This window comes from Pan troglodytes, chromosome 14 (assembly GCF_028858775.2).
Source record: "Pan troglodytes isolate AG18354 chromosome 14, NHGRI_mPanTro3-v2.0_pri, whole genome shotgun sequence".
In the NCBI taxonomy this organism is placed as follows: Eukaryota; Metazoa; Chordata; class Mammalia; order Primates; family Hominidae; genus Pan; species Pan troglodytes.
Genome location: NC_072412.2, coordinates 31,407,116 through 31,426,345, shown reverse-complemented (window position 1 = coordinate 31,426,345; position 19,230 = coordinate 31,407,116). Strand labels below are relative to the sequence as shown.

Here is a 19,230-nt window from a genome sequence, read left to right as displayed (position 1 = left end):
CGTCTGGTCAGGTGTCTCAACTGAGCCTAATTCTGTCTTAGAGCTTAATGTACATCACTCATTAATCCTCATCACCGGATGAACAACCTGAGGTTAAGAACAGTTAAATGACTCGCTTAAGGTCATGCAACTAGTAAGTGAATGAGTAAGGATGGGTCTGACTCCAAAGTTTACAATCTTTCCATCATCTAGATTGCTTCCTAAGGTTACTGCTCCTCCTATACTACCTGAGGGGAAAAACAAAAAACATAATTAAGAAGAATCTGATTCACTGTGCCTGCGTCAGTGCCAAAACAAGAACACTTTTTTGGGAGGCCGAGGCAGGAGGATCACAAAGTCAGGAGTTCAAAACCTGCCTGGCCAACATGGTGAAACCCCGTCTCTGCTAAAAAAAAAATACAAAAAAATTAGCTGGGCATGGTGGTGTGCACCTGTAATCCCAGCTACTCGGGAGGCTGAGACAGGAGAATTGCTTGAACCCGGGAGGTGGAGGTTGCAGTGAGCCGAGATCGCGCCACTGCACTCCAGGCTGAGCAACAGAGAAAGACTCCGTCTCAAAAAAAAAAAACAACAAAAACCAAAACAAACAAACAAAAAAACACTTTTACCCCCCTGAACTTCTAGTGCACAATGTTTTTTGTTTTGTTTTGTTTTTGAGATGGGGTCTTGCTCTGTCACTCAGGCTGGAGCACAGTGGCACAAACATGGCTCACTGTAGCCTTAAAGTCCTGGGCTCAAACAATCTGCCCACCTCAGCCTCTCACGTAGCTGGTATCACAGGCGTGTGCCACCATACCCAGTGACATTTAGGGGATGTAAATTCAGTTTTGTTTTCTTGTGAATTCCATCACACATTATATAATTTGGTGACATTATGTGACACATGATGATGACATTCTCACATATGAGTAACAAGAAGAAAACACAATGACTGAGACACTTGGAAAAATGTCCATACTGTATCGACAGAAACCATTTCCTTGTTTTTAAAACCAAATTATTTTCACAGTTACCTCCTCCCTACCTCTTCCAAAATCCAACCAAACACGGAAACGTTGTATTCACACTTACAGGGAAATGTTGGGAAACAGTAAACACACATTGTGAGGAAATGACAAATGATTCATAACAGGCAGAAAGCAGGTCTGAAATGTATTTCATTTCCAGCATATTTTAGTAATGCCTATTTTGCTTCAAGTATTACTTTCATATAGCATCTGATCAGGGTTGAGAAAGTTCTCAAGTATAAATGTAACATTAAAAAGCAAAATAGGAGGTATGCATTTTAAAAAATTATTATATTATTATTATTATTGCAGATAAGCTTCATAGGGTGATTGATTTAATATACTGATGAAAAAGAAATTCAAATCCAAATGAGTCCCCCCCAGGGCCCATGCCTGGCCCCACCTTCCAGCTCATTTGCATTTTAATTTTTAGTACTTTCTTCTCCCTCTTTCCACAACCACTTTGCTCTCTGGACAGTGGATGCTGTGAAACCTGAACCCACTGCCTTGCTGCTGGAGTGGCGGAAGATCCTAGAGAGTTAACTGTTACCAGACAACAAATGGCCCATCAGCCCCTCTCAGGGGAAGGGGTCATCTTCTGCGAGGACATTGGATGGGATATCTGAGGCCTTTCACTCCTATGGCCACTTTGTTCTCTTTAGGTCTCTCTCCTGCAATCTGAGTATTCTCTCAGAAGTTGCTAGAGAGTCCCCAGTGGAGGTGGCTCATGGTGTGCAGGCAGGGCTGCAGAACTCTCTGTGGTGGGCAGTCAGTCACTTCTGGACTCTCACCAGAGGATCCAGACTCTGTGGCGGGGCCAGGGCCACAAAGAACATGCCAATGACCATAGGGAAGAGCAGCCAAATGGGAGCAGCCAGCCTGTGCTGACAGCTTGCTAGATGCATGGCTTGAGGTGTTTCTCCATGTGAGCTCTCATAAGTAGTCTTTGAAAGATAAAACTCATAGACACTGTTTTCACTTCCATTGTATGATGGAGGACACTGAGGCTTGGAGAACTTAAGGACTGTCTGCAGGCCTAGCAGGCTAGTAAGTGGCCAGAACTGGGATTTGAACATAGGTAGGTTCAAAGGCTGGTCTGACTTCACTGTACTCCTTTTCCACCTGGAAATCACCATCCCATACAACTCTTTTCTCTTTATGTCTCACCAGCATCTCAACTGGTGGGTTGCCAGGTGCCAGGCAGGTAGAGGGTGGAGACAGGGCCTCCCTTCTGCCTTCCTCATGCTACCTGCATATCTGGGTAGGTGGGAGAGGAAGTCAGGCTGAATGGTGGCCGCAGCTGTGGGCCATGGCTGACCTGTCGGTCTTGGTAATGAACCCGCTGGTCTACTGACATGAAGTTAGAAGCTGTGTGTTTAAGGTTTCCATTTATTCTTCCTACATTTACTGAGCACCTAGTGTATGTTACAAACTGTCAGAAATCAAGGTGAGCAAGGCACTGTTTACCTGCCCTCTTCACGGGAGACAGACACCAAAACAAGTTATTATCATATAGAGTCACAAGTGTAACGGATGCAAGCACAAAATCCCGAGATGCCAGGGGAAGGGAGAAAGAAATAACAGAAGGCTTTACTAACTGAAGTGACACCCAATCAGGGCTTTGAATGTAACTGGGAGTGTAGCCCAGGGACAAGGGGAGATGACCGTTCTAGGCAGAGAGAAAGTATTGTGCAGGACTGTCAAATTAAGCATGAATAATCCAATAACTCTAATAAAAATGACCATAACAGCCAAACTTAAATATATATTATTAATCATTCTTTAAAAATAGCTTTTAGAGGTCGGGCGCCGTGGTGCATGCCTGTAATCCCAGCACTTTGGGAAGCCAAGGCAGGTGGATCACCTGAGGTCAGGAGTTTGAGACCAGCCTGACCAACGTGGTGAAACCTTGTCTTTACTAAAAATACAAAATTAGCTGGGCGTAGTGGTGCATGCCTATAATCCCAGCTACTCGGGAGGCTGAGGCAGGAGAATCGCTTGAACCTGGGAGGTGGAAGTTGCAGTGAGCTGAGATCGTGCCATTACACTCTAGCCTGGGCAACAAGAGTGAAACTCCATCTCAAAAAAAAAAAAAAAAAAAAAAAAGCTTTTAGAAAAATATAACTAATAAGTTGCTTTGCCTCTCAATCCTTAACATTAAATTTACCTCAAATAGTAGCTTTCTGGTAGTTTGCCTTAAAATTTCAATCTGGTTTAATGTTTAAAGTATTTCTAGAATTCTTATCTTTTAGCAGCCAATTGTTTTCTGTCTTAAGCCTAACATCTCCTCCAGCCCCAAGTTAATCTCAGACATGACATTAATTTACCCATTCAAGTTTCTACTAGGTTTTCACTTAGAGTAAATTGAAGAAGTTGAAAGAGCACTACAAGTAAGACTCCAAGTGAGCTAGTCCAAGTAGCTATCTGCACTACTGGTATATAATTCTCCAAAAATGGATTATAAGAAGGGCCTCCAGGCTCAAAAGCAGAGTTCACTTTTATGTTAACTGAACATATGTCATCCTGAATTTGAAATTATTTAACTTAGATTATTTCAGTTTTGCCTAACCTTCTGCTCACTAGAATAACAGATTAATAAGTTATCTTTCTTTTTTTTTTTAAATGGAGATGGAGTCTCACTTTGTTGCCCAGGCTGGAATGCAGTGGCGCGATCTCAGCTCACTGCAACCTCTGCCTCCCAGGTTCAAGTGATTCTCCTGCCTCAGCCTCCCAAGTAGCTGGGATTACAGGTATGTGCCCCATCACGCCTGGCTAATTTTGTATTCTTAGTAGAGATGGGGTTTCACCATGTTGGCCAGGCTGGTCTCGAATTCCTGACCTCAGGTGGTCCTCCCACCTCGGCCTCCCAAAGTGTTGGGATTACAGGCATGAGCCACTGTGCCTGGCTGATTGGCCTGATTCTTAAGGGTTACTAAGCAGGAGGCACCTTCCCATACCATAAAAAGAAATTGCAATGTACAGCAACCTGCTGCAATGCCATTGACCTCAGAGCTGAACTGAGGTCAAGTGACACTGGCTACTGAAATGCTGAAATGATATTTTAAGGCAGATTTACCTATGAAGCCTCCTACTCCCCAAGACTCCTTAACAACCCATTTAAGAGGGACATAATTTTAGTTTTGCACTTTTGATATATCATTCCTTATTTTCCTGCCTTTCCCGTCGGCCATGGCTCTTCCTGAAGGTGATTAGAGGGCTCCTTCCCTCAGTCCAACTAAATTATTGTCCGTCTTCCATGAGCTACTCAACAGAACTCAACAGCTACACAAGTTTAACTAGATTCTAACTGTTCTGTCTGGTCATTCATCCAAAATTCAAGTCTATTCAAAGTTGGAACTAGATAGTTCCTTTCCATTTTTTTCCTTTGCATTATCCGTGGGAGTTCTGTCTAATGAGTTATTAAAAATATGCTTAAGAAAATGCTGAAAGAAAAGCATTTTTTATTATAGAAAAACAGGAAATTGGCCAGGCACGGTGGCTCATGCCTGTAATCCCAGCTACTCGGGAGGCTGAGGCAGGAGAATCGCTTGAACCTGGGAGGCAGAGTGAGCTGAGATCATGCTACTGCACTCCAGCATGGGCGACAGAACAAGATTCTGTCTCCCTACCCCCCAAAAAAATAGGAAATTGAAAAAAAGTAAAAAGAAGGAAATAAAAAACACCCCAAATATCATTACCGTGAAAAGATACAATGATATTCTGGTGTATAATTTTCATTATTTTCTAGGCATTTTAAAAAAAGGAATACTAATCTAGATATATATATATATATATATATATACATTTTTTTTTAAACTAGCTTTCTCTTTAACTATAATATGGTAACCATAGTTCCACATCAACAAATCTTCCCCTACAACCTCATCTTCGTAGCTTCCCGGCCTCATTATTCCCAGCACTGCCATTTTCACGGTCAATATCTGCTTCAAGCTCAGACATAGTCTAGTTAACTGCAATGGCCTTCAAAGAGCTCTGATGTTTCTTCACACAAGGCATGTTTCTTCTTTTGCCACCTCCTCCCCCTGCCAATTATTTGATGAAATTTGGAGGACAAAAGTTTACAGAAAGATGCATAGAGGAGTTAATGGGAAGCAGTCATTGTAAGTATGTTATGAGGTAACAAGCGAGATTTAAGCGTGCCCACACATGAGACGGCCACAGAGAGCTGTGTGCAAGATGCTAGGGTGTCTGGCTGAGGGATTGGAAGTGGGGTTGGAATCCCACCTGCACTCTGCTGGCCAGGTGTGGTACTTTCACTCCTCTGGAGGCAGGGACATTCATTACAGTTTGCACAAAGACACTATGGACAGTGGGGCTGTGGTTCACACGGGAGAGGCAGTAGTTAGACTGGCCTGATTCTTAAGGGCTACCAAGTAGGCGGCATGTTCCCATTTCATAAAACGAAATCTGCAGTGCACAGCAACCTGCTACAACAGCAAGAATGACTTTTCATCTGTTCAAAAGCAACTCAAGGGAGTAAACAAGTGTTCACAGCTATGGCTGGCATGCTAAGGAATTCATAGAGTGGGAAATGAGAAAAGACAAGGAAAGGAAAGATAAAAATAATAAAAACAAAAGAGAGGTAAAGGGGGGTGGGATGGAGGATAGGCCTGGCAGAAGATTCCCTTAATGGTCCTGATGTCATGGCTGCTGAGGACTGGTGATGTCAGTAACACCAAGAGATGCAGGAATGAAAGGTACTTCATGGCAGCCTAAATCATCAACACCATGTTTAGAAGGATGACAAGATTAAGGGTAAATAGAAGAAATTTCAAAGTCAGAGGAAATTTAGGGGTGTCTGGAGGAGAAAATACAGTAGTATAACCCCAGAACAGAAGAACAACCTCTCCTTAAATTCAAAGTTACCCGGCTCCCCTTAGAAACTAAGTCCTCTGCACTTTCAGTGAGCACACATACCTTAAACAAGGAGGAGAACACATGAAATGTATACACAGCACAGGAGCCGTCTGAGTCGCACATAAGCTGGTTGATGTGGCTGCGCCAGGCCTCCTCGGCATCGTCACAGGCTGCGGGCTGAAAGGCGGCAAGGATGGCTGAGAAGAAGGGCGAGGGAGGGGGAGAGACTCCCCTGTCACCTTCTCCAAAGCTGGAAAAAATGAAAACGACTATGTCAAGAAGTGATGTCCTTCTCATCCTATACCGGGTTTTATAAATTCTCACCCTGAGAGTCAGCAAAATGAGGTAGCTATTCTACCCACTCTTCCTTTTGAAGTTGCTTTGGGGACTTGGCTTTCATTCAGCAGTCACTGTGATTCTTTTTGGTCTGTTTGTTTGTTTTGAGTCTCGCTCTGTCGCCCAGGCTGGAGTGCAGTGGCATGATCTCGGCTCACTGCAACCTCTGCCTCGTGGGTTCAAGCAATTCTCGTGCCTCAGTCACCAGAGTAACTGGGACTACAGGCGTGTGCTACCATGCCCAGCAAATATTTGCATTTTTAGTAGAGACAGTATTTCACCATGTTGGCCAGGCTGGTCTTGAATTCCTGGCCTCAAGTGATCCACCCAGCTCGGCCTCCCAAAGTGGTAGGATTACAGGTGTGTGCCACCGCACCTGGCAAGAGGTCACGGATTCTTTCACGATTCGAGGAAAGAGAATTTGCACCTCTAGAATTTCTGGGATTCCTCCATTTCAGATTCCCTTTCTATAGACTTGGTACTTCTTTTAGCCTTCAGCAATGCCTCTCACTTTCACAGAGGCTATGCCCCAAAGTAAACCACAGTCCTATGCTTTGGCAGTTTCATTCTTCATTTTTCATTATGAAAAATTATATAAATTTTGAATCTTCTAATTTTTCCTTTCTGGAGGGAGAGTATTAATAAATGCATATGCACAAATGCCTGGAAGACAAAGGTGGAGGGAGACAAGGAAACCAGAGATACGCAGGGAAAGTGAGACAGAGAGGCAGGAAGAAAGAAGAGATAATGAATAAAAATGAAAGGTCAAATTCTTCTCTAGGTGTTACCTTAACCTTTTCCTTTGATGGACAGACATTGCTCACTGTAACAGAAGGCCTTTGTCTAGCATATCAGAAGCTTTTACTTAGTTCTTATTTTCAACTTTCAGAAGAGTAATTTTAGGATCTCAACTTTCTTTTCCTGAAGTAGATCTGTAGCATTATTATTTGTGATTTATTCTAGATGCTGGATTAATCTAACCTCTGGTGTTTATCTATTTCTCTTCACATTTTTTTTTTCTGTTTCTATATCTCACTAGTCTCAGAAATATCAGCCACCAGGCCAAAAGACACCCACTTAAAGAGTAGGTATTTCCTATATAAAGAGCCTCTTGTTCCAGGGTTTTAACTCCAAATGGAAAGAGCTTATTTCCAAGGCTTGCCAAGTGTTGCTTATCTTCAAAGCTTACAAGGTCTGGACCATGTTTCCAGGCTCTTCCTTTGCTTTTTACGTTGCTTTCTGGCCTTATGAATTCATATGTAAGTGTCCTTTCTTTGTTCCACACGAGGCCCTATAATGGGATTGGATGACTCTAACTCAGCTGAGAGCCTGCCATGATATATGTCACTTTGGAGTCCTTTATTAGGATGTCCCAGCAGTGCAACTGTGACACTTAACTTGAGTGTGAATGCCATATAATGTACCATGCACATTCACACCACTCACATCAGCCAAGGGCTCCATTACCTCGCCAGGGTAAACTGGTCCAGTGCCCGATTGCCTTTTTCTTCCCCCTCAGTCATGTCCAGGCTAAAGCTGTCACTGCATTCAAAAGCTGCTGGGAGTTCATTGATGGAACTAGAAAGATCATCCTCATGCATGGTGGTGTCCTCCTCCTCACGAACAGCTTCAGCCTGGAAGAATAAAAAGACAAAAGAATCCCCCAATGTGTAAGAAAACATACAGGACAACCTGTTCAACTAAGGAACAAATAAGAGAGACTGAAATGCTGATGGTGATAGAAATGGGGACATTTGTTTTCTAGCTACAGTATAGTCCGTTTCTAGGCTGGACTCAGGAATTCTCTGAAGTACTGTTCATTCTTTATCTTCTTTTCAATCTCTTCCATAATGGTCCCCAAAGGGGCTCTCAGTAGATTTTCATACTTGGCCCATGCTTATAGGGTATGAACGCTAAACTTGGAAAAGACTATCAAGACCTCCAATCCAACCTCCACATTTTGCAGATAAGGAAACAATGCTCCACGTGGGAAAGGGACTTGTCTAATATCAGGTCCATACTTAGAATTGGAGCTGGGACAAGAAACACTTCTTTTGGATTCAGAACTCCTTCCATTGTCCAAACCCAGCCTTCTAAAGCAAGCCTATCCAGAGTTAATTCTCTAACATAGAACCCCTTTACCAAGGGAAAGTAGAATCATCAGGGCCTGGCGCAGTAGATGCCCAGGATACCTGTGGTATGCACGAGTGATCCAGAGTCCTTCCCTGAGCCTGCTGGGTTGCTCGGTCTTTCCATATAGGGGATCCTCTAAGATCCATTTGCATGTATGCTTTACCCTTGAGAATACCCTCCACAGATAGCAGATATGAGTATCTGCTCTTACCTGACTACAAAATGTGGAATGAGCAGGACAATGAAAGGGCTCTAGGGCAGGCAGAACCAGGATCAGTGAGAGGCAGGAAAGAGACACAGCAAGTAAAATGGAAAAAGAGGTTGGGTTTGGGCCTGGGCCAGGGGGAAAAGGAGGACTGATTGTTCTTTAGGAGAGGAAGGAAGGCAACTGGATTACAGATCAGAAGGGAGAGGAAGAAAGATGTACATGTTACAGTGAGTCATTTTCTTAAAACAAAAACAAAAGCAAGGCAAAATAGAAGTGTATATGAATTAGAGCTTTATCTCAAGTTAACATCTGTCCACTCACTCAGTGTGTAAATATGTATATAAAATATATATATTATACTTTGACTCTAGAATTAATAGGGAAAATTACCAGGAATGGTAAAAATATATTAGGGAAATAAGATATCTCATGTCTTTGCAGGAACTGCTGGTAAATACTGAGTTTGAGAGGTTTATCCATATCTGCTTTTTAAAACTACAGTGCTGCCAATGAGGCTGGCCACTGGTGCCTGGTCTAGGTTATTAGTGTACATACACTTAATCCATTAGAGAAGGGATGAGTCCTTATTAAAATCCATTTTATTTTCTCTAATATCATAGCTATATCAAACATTGCAGAAATGCAACTTAAGTGAAAAACAGGGATAGCTCTTCAGAAATGGGACTCGACTTTTCCTTGGTAGGATGAGATCTATTACATAGGTATTACTTTTTTTTTTTCGAGATGGAGTCTCGCTCTGTCGCCCAGGCTGGAGTGCAGTGGTGCGATCTCAGCTACCTGCAACCTCTGCTTCCCGGGTTCAAGCAATTCTCTGCCTCAGCCTCCTGAGTAGCTGGGATTACAGGCACCGCCACCATGACCAGTTAATTTTTTTGTGTTTTTAGTAGAGACAGGGTTTCACCATCTTGGCCAGGCTGGTCTTGAACTCCTGACCTCGTGATCCACCTGCCTCGGCCTCCCGAAGTGCTGGGATTACAGGTGTGAGCCAAAGCGCCTGGCCTTAGGTAGCACTTTCTATGAGAAATCTATATGTTTTTAGCATTCAAAATAGAAAAATGGAGAAAATGACCATATTGACATTGAGAAATATCAAATGCACATATATTTTGTGATTTTTTTCTATGAAATTTAATTTCATAATCTTAGAATTTTAACTTAGACAACTTTTCTTTCTGGGCTTTTTGTTTTTTGTTTTTTTCTTTTGGCTAAAAAAGAACTCTGCTAATTCCAAGAATCCTGATTGTAGTACCTTTGCAATGAGGCAATCTTAGAAATAATTACTATTTAAGCTTCAATAGTTTTAGGTAATTGTAATTTGGTGATTGCCCTTGGTTTAAAGCACATAGATTTTCCTAGATTTCTGATATATTTTTACTATGCTATCAGAGAATATAGAATAGCCAATATTATATTTTTCCATTAGAAATGTCAGAAGGAATATACTTTTATGAAATTTTTTCGATTTTATTTTTTCTTTTGAACTTGCACAACCATAACCAAACTCATGATAGACAGTGCTTGACTCTATCTTAACGGTAATAGATTATTTTGGTATTTCTACTATAAGGAAATACAATTCTATACTGATGGGCATAGATGTGGGCATAGCATGCAAGTGGATGGTTTTCAGGACATTTTAATAAAATAAACTTTAAATGAAATATACAGTTAGATTTTTTCTAATTAAGAAAATTACATCCATTAGTTACTTTTCTCCTCACAGACTCTGGCAAGAAGAGTTTTGTGCGAATCTGGCATAAGACTGTGATTGACATTAAAAATTCTGATAGTATGCCAAAAGGCAAGCACTGAATCAATGTACAAATTGTATAATTGTTTCCTACAAAGGAAAAAATTCCCCAAATATGTGCATACACCCACACCTCGCTTAGCATATTGTTTTATAAAATTCATGACAAAGATCAGCAGTTTCCCAGTCACAGCCATCTCAGACATACACCACTGGTTTTGCCATCCACCAGCAGTGTTCATGCAAAATGTCTCATTTTAAAAAGACCTCAAATCAAGTCTTTCAGCCAAGAAGATGGCTGCTCAAGTTTGTGGGGGTAAAACAACTTCAAAACATAGGCTCAGGTGCACAAACTTCTATTATTTTAAAAAAGAGAGAAAGAAAAAGATAAAGTCTTTCTACTTGAGACCCCTTAAGAATTCTCAGAAAATTGGAAGTGTTTTTTTTTTTTTAAGGGTTTTAAGGGAAGTACAAATCATCATTGTTAAAATCTCTTCACCTTTGAACCCTCAGAAATCTGCAGATTATTCATATCAGGCAAGGAAGCATCAAAGCTGGACATTCTGGTGTTAAAGGAATGAGGTTCTGCAGGGGTCGAGTCACAGGCTGTGGTGAGCAGCTCCATGGGATTGGTCTCTTCAGAGGGGGAGAGAGTCATGATCTGTTTAAAAAGCAAAGGAAATTAAACATAGTATGAAGTTCCCATTCTTTAAAAGCTCCAATTATTCTCCAGTTGTTGGTTAATATGTCTTAATTTTTTAACTTCCACATTTCACCATTATTGGGCCTTAAACATAGCAGCTAGTAATCCAGGTATTTTCAGATAATCACATCAAAATGTCTGTCATATCTCCACACTTTAGAGATCTGGGGAATTTTTAAAAAGATTCCAGAATCATAAAAGGTATTTGGGAAAAATCTAGGCCTTAACAGATCTGGTGGCTTTCAGGGTGAATCACATGGACCCCAGTCTTTGTTTCCATCTGCAACCTACAGAGAAGACTCTGCCAGCTAGAACCCATATGACACCACCTGACAGTTCCGATTTTAGTTCAGCAGCTGTGGAAAGTTTCCTTAGCTGCAACTGGAAACTATCCTCCTGCATTAGTTACAAAAAATAAACCTCCCAATTCTTAGAGTGGGAGAGCCGCTACTTACTAGGTCTGAGTGCTCCAGGATCTGGCTGGCTGTGAGGTCCTCCTCCTCGGATGATTCATCGGAGTCCTCATGGTGCATTTTATTCAGGCTGGGAGTGCTTCCTGACAGTTGGCGCTCCTCCAGAATCTGCATATCACACTTATCCAGGCTGTCCAGAGAACGTCTGCGCACTCCCCAGTTGAAATTGTCCATACTCTCACCCTGAAATCACACCATCAGCCGGTTTTTTATGCCAAAATCCTCTTGCACTCACATGTTCACACATTCAATTAGTCATAGCTTGGGAACAAATATTGTCATTATTAACTCTTAGGCCCTCATCGACTTTGGTATCAAAACTTTTGTTTACCCAATGTGAAAAGTAGTAAAAGCACACTATTTTCATGTAAACTCATGTGAAGTCATAGCTAGAAGTGATTACATACTTTTCTTTGGCATAGTGGGTAATAATTACATTTTTTAAAAAGTTGATTTTGGTAAACACTACCAATGATCTGTGTTTTCAAAAATCTGTAAGAAAGAGACCATTAGTATGAAAACTTCAAAAGAGGTGTCACCCACTCCCACCACCCTGAGGTCGGCCCCTGTTTAGTACTGTTTTCAGAAGGAGAAAAAAGTAGGAGCTATGCTGCTTGTAGCACATTCCAGAATCCTTTGGGTATTTAGTGGAAGAGCATTAGGTAAACATTCCAGCCTATTTCTGCCACAGCAATTTTCACAGATACAATGCAGAGTTAAAGACTATCAGAGCAGCTGGGCAAAGTCTGATGGATCATGCACTATGCAGAGGTCAGAGCGTCAACACCTTAACTTTTGCTTTAGGCTCATCTTTAAATAATTGTCCCGGTGTAGAAAATTGTTAATTTCACTATGTTGGCCAGACTGGCCTTGATCGCCTGACCTCATGATCCACCTGCCTCGGCCTCCCAAAGTGCTGGGATTAGAGGCATGAGCCACCACATCCAGCCTATTACTGTTTTTTTGTTTTTTTCTTTTGAGACAGAGTCTTGCTGTTGCCCAGGCTGGAGTGGTGCAGTGGCGCGATCTCAGCTTGCGGCAACCTCCACCTTCTGGGTTCCATGTCAGGCTAATTTTTTGTATTTTTAGTAGAGACAGGATTTTGCCATGTTGCCAGGCTGGTCTTGAACTCTTGACCTCAAGTGATCCACCCGCCTCGGCCTCCCAAAGTGCTGAGATTACAGGCTTGAGCCACTGCACCCGGCCCCAAATATTATTGTTGATTTGTATATTTTGAATTACCGAGAACTAGCTTAAGTGGCCATGTAAGTGTTAAAGAAAGCTTTTAGTTGCATTCAGACTTTCTCTACAAACCATCAGTTAATAAATAAGTGTATTTGACTAACATAACTTTTTTTTTCTAGAAATGGATTTGGGTTTTATTTTTCTTTCTGTTAAGATAGGAATAAAGGAAGAAAAATATTACTCAGCTGACTGATATGCAAATTTTAACCTAAACAAATGATCTGACAAAATCTAGTACAGAATCTTTTCATTTACTGGTAATTTGAAACACTGCCTGATGGTTCATTGGAATAAAATAAAACAACTTTTTCTGATGAGAGCTCAGTGAACAACATAATATGAGAGATGTGAGTTACTGTTAAACTTATGAGCATTATCATTTATTAATTTCCCTCTGTTTTAAAGCAGAGGGTCGTGTCTGTCTCCTAGTGAAACAAGCTTGCCATTCTCACAGGTCTGTCATATAACAGAGGCATAGCTTTTTCAAAGTCTGCTTGGGCTATTCATGGTAGAAGGCAACAGGCACAAATCCTAAGCACAATCTGGATAAGATATAGAAATCATCATTATTCATCCTCACATATGATATTTATGATTGCTCTTAGGGGTGTTTGATTATAAAAAAGAATGCAGACTCAGAATATTGTTTCTAACATCCAGTATCTGCTATGATAAATTACCACCATATGTTTTTTTCTTTTTTTTTGGTAGAAAATGGCTAACTGTTGTACTGGGATTTTAAAAATAGCCACAGCAGTGAGAAAATAAAACAATATATGAAAGAGGCAAAAGTTCTGGGAAGAAAAGGAAAATCCAATATGTAAAGAAAGGAAGAAAATACAGAAAAATCAGAATACTAACTATGCAGAGTAAAAAGAGAAGAATGTGAAAATTATAGGGACAAATATACAAACACAAATTCAAAAAACTGACTCTCTTGTGCCAAACGACTGGAAGGGTTGGATGAACTATCTTAGGCAGCGATTCTGGAGGTCTCCCCCGCTGCACTTGAGACAGAACCATGAGCTTGCAGAGGAATACAGACATCCAGGTGGGAGAAGGCTATACCAGGCACAGGTCACTGCTAGTGCTGATTTGGCGGCAGCTCTGGTGAAGACCTGAATCAATCAGGTGTGAAAATAGGGAGGCAGGGAAAGCTGTTCTTGGAGGAATAAGGTTTGGCTGTCTTGCTGGAAGGTGTAATATCTCCATTAGAAGCAAGGGTGTTGAAATGGTTCCCCTGGTGGTGGCTGAGAGGTTGAGATGATGGAACAACGTTGCAGTCTGGACCCAGGTAAAGTCCATGGTGATTAAAACTCAACCAGGCTTTCTCAGCATGGCCCTAGTGGGAGACCCACCCTCCATCCTTCCTCTCCCCCAAATGTCAGATTTGTATTTTATGTTACATACAAAGTGAAAAGTCAAAGCAGTTTCCTACATGTGAGAAAATGCAGAGGATGACTAGTCCAGATGAACACTCTGTATGTGTCAGTTATCAAACTTAAAAACCACTCAGGGTTTACACTGAGATGGGAAAGTATTAATGATTAAACATTCTAGAAATGTTAGAAATACTATTTTTTGACACTTTTTTTCATATTGGAACTCTGTCAAACAAGAATTATTGTTGAAGAAATTGGGTGCATTGTGGTCAAAATATACTCCCCCAAATGTTCTACTTAGAGTAAGTCTGATATACGTAGATAGAGACTGATCATAGGTCACTTTGCCCAGGATGATCCCGGTTTTAATGCCTGTGGTTTGGGTATAAATATTATTAGTACCCCCTTTTACTTATAAAAGGGCCCTGGTTTGGATGAAAAGTTATCTAGTCACTATACAAAGATAGAGATAGCCTTTAATTCCTGGGGGAAAAAAAGATTCAATTGAAAGTATGTATGGTATATAGTTAGATGCAAATTGTTAATTTCACTTTTTTTTTTTTTGAGACAGAGTCTTGCTCTGTTGCCCAGGCTGGAGTGCAGTGGTGTGATCTTGGCTCACTGCAACCTCTGCCTCTTGGGTTCAAGGGATTCTCCTGCCTCAGCCTCCCAGGTAGCTGGGATTACAGGCGTGCACCTCCAGGCATGGCTAATTTTTATATTTTTAGTAGAGACAGGGTTTCACCATGTTGGCTAGGCTGGTCTTGAACTCCTGGCCTCAAGTGATCTGGCACCTCAGCCTCCCAAAATGCTGGGATTACAGGTGGGAGCCATGGTACCTGGTGATTTCAGTTTTAATACAAGAATTTAACAATAAAACCCATCCAGTTGTGCAACCACTTAATGAGAAATGATAGGATTGCCATAGATCAGATTTGAAAACTCCACTTCTCTGAGATATAATCATGCAACTTTCAGAACTAGGCATATAAAGGTTTTAAAAATGTATTTACATTTTAGAAAACATTTCCATACTAGAGCAGCCAAGAAAAATACCTCTTATATCACACACCTAAATGGAAATATGCACGCAAATAAGCATATATATTCTGGAAGGGAGGAAAAAAGCAATTATGTTGTTATAAATCTGCAAAGATGCAAAACATCTACTAGCATATTTGAATTAAAAACAGCATCATCTTACCTGAAGTTCCTGGGTAGCAGATTGAATGAGCAGAAAAACAAACAAAAGGTCTATTTACAACGATTATATTAAAGATACTCAAGAACATTTCTCTTAGTGTTAACACAACATTAACCAACAGTGCTAACGATATACACTTCAGTAGGTGCACCTTAAAAGAAACGGTAAATATACACCAACTCCAAAGAGAAAAGTCAACATTAAACATCAGAAATTCCAAATCCTTTGGCTGTGGATGATAGAGCTGGGATAACAAATCATTATTACAATTTCTGAAATAGCTTTCTACCTCTGTGACAACTTTGGTCTCCTCAACACTTTTTTTTTTTGGAATGCCTAAATATGTATTCGTGAGAAAACTGTTAAATGTTATGGAAACATGAATGAGGGTCATCAACTAGAAATAAAGGTGGCATCACCTGAGCCTGTTCACAAAGCTAAAAGTGTTTGTGATCATGATGCTTACTGTTCATATGCAATTAATAGCAAAGACACAACACCTTTTAAAGATTCTAAAAAGTTCAAGGGCAAACTCTTGTAGATATCACTCAGTAAATTCTGAGACCAATGAAAAGGAATAGATATGACAAAATGACTTGTCTTTCTTTCTTTGACAACTGTGCTTTGATCTAAACGCCAAGTATGCCTAACTTTATCAGATGAAGATATACTAAAATTATTCACCAATGACAGTACAAGGTGACTAACATTTATAATGCCAACTACATGCCTGACACTTTGCTAGACACTATACATAGGTTATTTTATTTAATCCTCATGTCAGCTCTACAGGCAGGTAGAGGTTGAGTATGCCTTATTCAAAATGCTTGGGACCAGAGGTGTTTTGGATTTCAGATTTTTAAAAATTTTTGAAATATTTGCATATACATAATGAGATATCTTGGGGATGGGACCTAAGTCTAAACATGAAATTTGTTTATGTTTCACATATATCTTAAATACACAGCCTGAAGATAATTTTATACAATTTTAAAATAATTTTGTGCATGAAACAAAGTTTTGACTGCATTTTGATTATGACCTGTAACATGAGGTCAGGTGTGGAATCTTTCAGTTGTGATGTCGTGTTAGTGTTCAAAAAGTTTAGAATTTTGGAGTATTTCAGATTTTGAATTTTCAGATGAGGAATGCTCAACCTGTATTCTTATACCCACTTAATAGACAAAGAAGTGGAAAGCAAGAGGAATTGCATCCATGCTTAAGGTCATATAGCTAAGGTCAGTGGCAGAGGTGAAATTCAAACCTGGAGCTGTTGGACTCTGAAGTTCAGGCATCTTCACTCTTCTACTCCAAGAATGCTAGAATCCCTTATTGTGATTTTATTGGGAAGTAGCAAAACATTCTCAAATGCCTTATTTTATTTGGATAAAATGTACACTCTCAGCCCTGTGAGTTTCTTCTTCTAAATTTTTTTTTTTTTTTTTTTTTTTGGACACAGGGTCTCACTCTGTCATCCAGTCTGAGTGCAGTGGTGCAATCATGGCTCACTGCAGCCTTGACCTCCTGGGCTCAAGCGATACTCCCACCTCAGCCTCCCGAGTAGCTGGGACCACAGGCATGTGCTATCACACCTGGCTAATTTTAATTTTTATAGAGACAGGGTCTTGCTATGTTGCCCAGGCTGGTCTTAAATCCCTGGACACAAGTGACCCTCTAGGATGCCTCAGCCTCCAAGAGTGCTGGGATTACAGGTGTGAGCCACTGTGCCCAGCCAGTTTCTTATAAAATCTTAAAAATGAAAGATACAATAATCACTGTGATTTTTTAGTTACTGCTGGCTAGGACAATAAAGAGAAGACCAGAAAAAAAGGTGTAGTATTCCTTATTTCTTGTCCCTGAAAAACATTAGTATAATATTTATTTTTAAGTAACGGGCATCCCAGATTTTTCCTTCCTTTATTTTGATAGAAACTAAATTTGTGAGCTGTTCTGAAATTGTGTCGGATTACTTCGCTTTACATCATTCCTGCTAGGTCGTTTCACATAACATTTTTCTCTGGCCGAGACAGGAAATGATGCCTCTCTTGCTTCATCCGTTTTTTCCCTCCCTTGTATAACTTCCAGAGGGAAACAGGTGTCCAAGCTTGAATTTTAACCGAAGAGCAAACATTAGGTCAGTTGTCAGATCAGGGAGCTGGTCTTTTGACACTAGCTGAACTCTGAGCTCTGTCTCAGAGACATTTTTGAAAGTATTCAAAACAGTTGTATTTTGCTTTAGACTTAAAACAATCCTCACTGCATTCAGTGAATGCTTTCTCTATCATTTATTATGGATCATAGAAACCTGCAATACTTTTTATTGGTTCTTAAGCAATTCTAGGTGAAAATTAAGCTGGCAGTTATTTTAAGGATACATGATAGCAGTGCCTTTATACTGCTTACGGACTGGGCCTGCTAAACTTGTTTTCCAGGGAAAGAATTGGTGAAGAACACCTTCTTTATTCCGAGGACATGATTCTCTCCTGCTGGGGCAGACATCCAGGGTCATCAGTGGGCCAGGAAGGACAAAAGCAAAGGGCTCTTTGGCTTCAATTAGACATAGGCGGGTTGGTCAGTAATAAAATCCTTTTAGGGAAGGTAAGCAGCTACTTGAAGCATCATTTCCCACAAGCCTGTAGTTAAGTAAGGAGGTGCCTACCTACTGCAGGAAATCCTAAACTTGGGATCTGGGCCTGCCTCTTCAATTGTAAGACTAGCAGAGAGTCGTCTGGGAAATCTGGTGCAGTTAAACATGAGCTTGACAACACCATGAGCCAGGTTCCGAACCAGGCACCTTTACATCATCCAATCTCACTTAAGTGAACTGAGTTTTGATCCCATGAGGCAAAAGACGGCCTCTCAGGTGGAACATGCCTCTAAGCTACTGAAATGAAGGTGACTGACAGGTGATGCTCCTCCTCTCAATACCTGTTTTTGCAAACATGATTCATAGCTGAAAGTATCTTATGACCACGATTATCATCCAAAATAAACGAATCTGCATTTGCCCACTGAGACTTGAATTTGGCTGCTCCAGTGTCTAGAACACCAGCCACCGAGCTAAGCAGAGCAAAGAGCTCTCTTGTGTGCATTGCATTTTGTTTCCAGTTCTAATGATTTCATCAAGCACAAAACTGTTTGATCCCTCAGGCTCTGCTCTCATGTTGTAGCAGGCAAGCTTTGAAGGAATTGAATTAGAGAAACTTCACATTAGAAATGATTAAATGCTTAGCATATTTTACCCAGGTACCAGTGAACAGGCTAAGAACTGAAATGTTTTTTGTGATTTTTTTTTTTAAGTCCAGCTTGGGACTACACACACACATACAGTCTTTGTGTGGTCATTAAAACTCAGGTCTTTGCCGTTTAGAAATAACTTGGCAGCTTTTGCCGTGGGCTCAGACAGGAAGGGTGTGGTAACTTTTGCCAAAGTTTAGCTGCTGTACTTTGAATAAGTTGATTCAAAATAAAGTTTACAACTTTCCAATTAAAGATCTTGTTACAAAAACTCATTATTTAGCAGGTAAAAAGAATAGTTTCATTAGTCAAGGAAAAGGGTGCAGGGATTATTTTTACAGAGAATACACCGTACCTCTCCATCCTCCAGCTCCACATCTAGGAAGTCGAAGTCTCTGAAGACTCTAAACTGCTGCTCGCTGTTTGTGTCATCCATGTTCTCCTGCTCTCGGGCGCCGTCCTCAGAAGATACCAAGCTTGTCTGGTGCTCAAGCAGATCCAGATCCCCACACGATGAAAAAATCACCTGCAAATCAAGAGTCCTCTCCTGAGAAACCGTTCTCCCTTTGGTTGTTTGTGCTACGAAAAATTGTAATTGGCTCTTCAGAGCACCGTATTTCCAGTACACACCTAATTCCTTCAGTGGGTATTTT

General features: G+C 40.8%; 1 protein-coding gene across 6 annotated transcripts in view; it reads right to left on the bottom strand.

The window, feature by feature from the left end:
* Window positions 1-19,230, bottom strand: part of FRY (FRY microtubule binding protein) — a 449,258-nt gene that overhangs the window by 23,120 nt on the left and 406,908 nt on the right. For all 6 annotated transcript variants that reach the window (XM_054664864.2, XM_063792435.1, XM_003314107.6 and 3 more), the window contains 5 exons: window positions 18,933-19,103; window positions 11,492-11,692; window positions 10,833-10,994; window positions 7,689-7,855; window positions 5,946-6,135 (listed from right to left, as the gene is read on the bottom strand). In XM_054664864.2, the coding sequence (XP_054520839.2) occupies window positions 5,946-6,135; window positions 7,689-7,855; window positions 10,833-10,994; window positions 11,492-11,692; window positions 18,933-19,103 (891 nt within the window). The remainder of the gene's footprint in view (window positions 1-5,945; window positions 6,136-7,688; window positions 7,856-10,832; window positions 10,995-11,491; window positions 11,693-18,932; window positions 19,104-19,230) is intronic.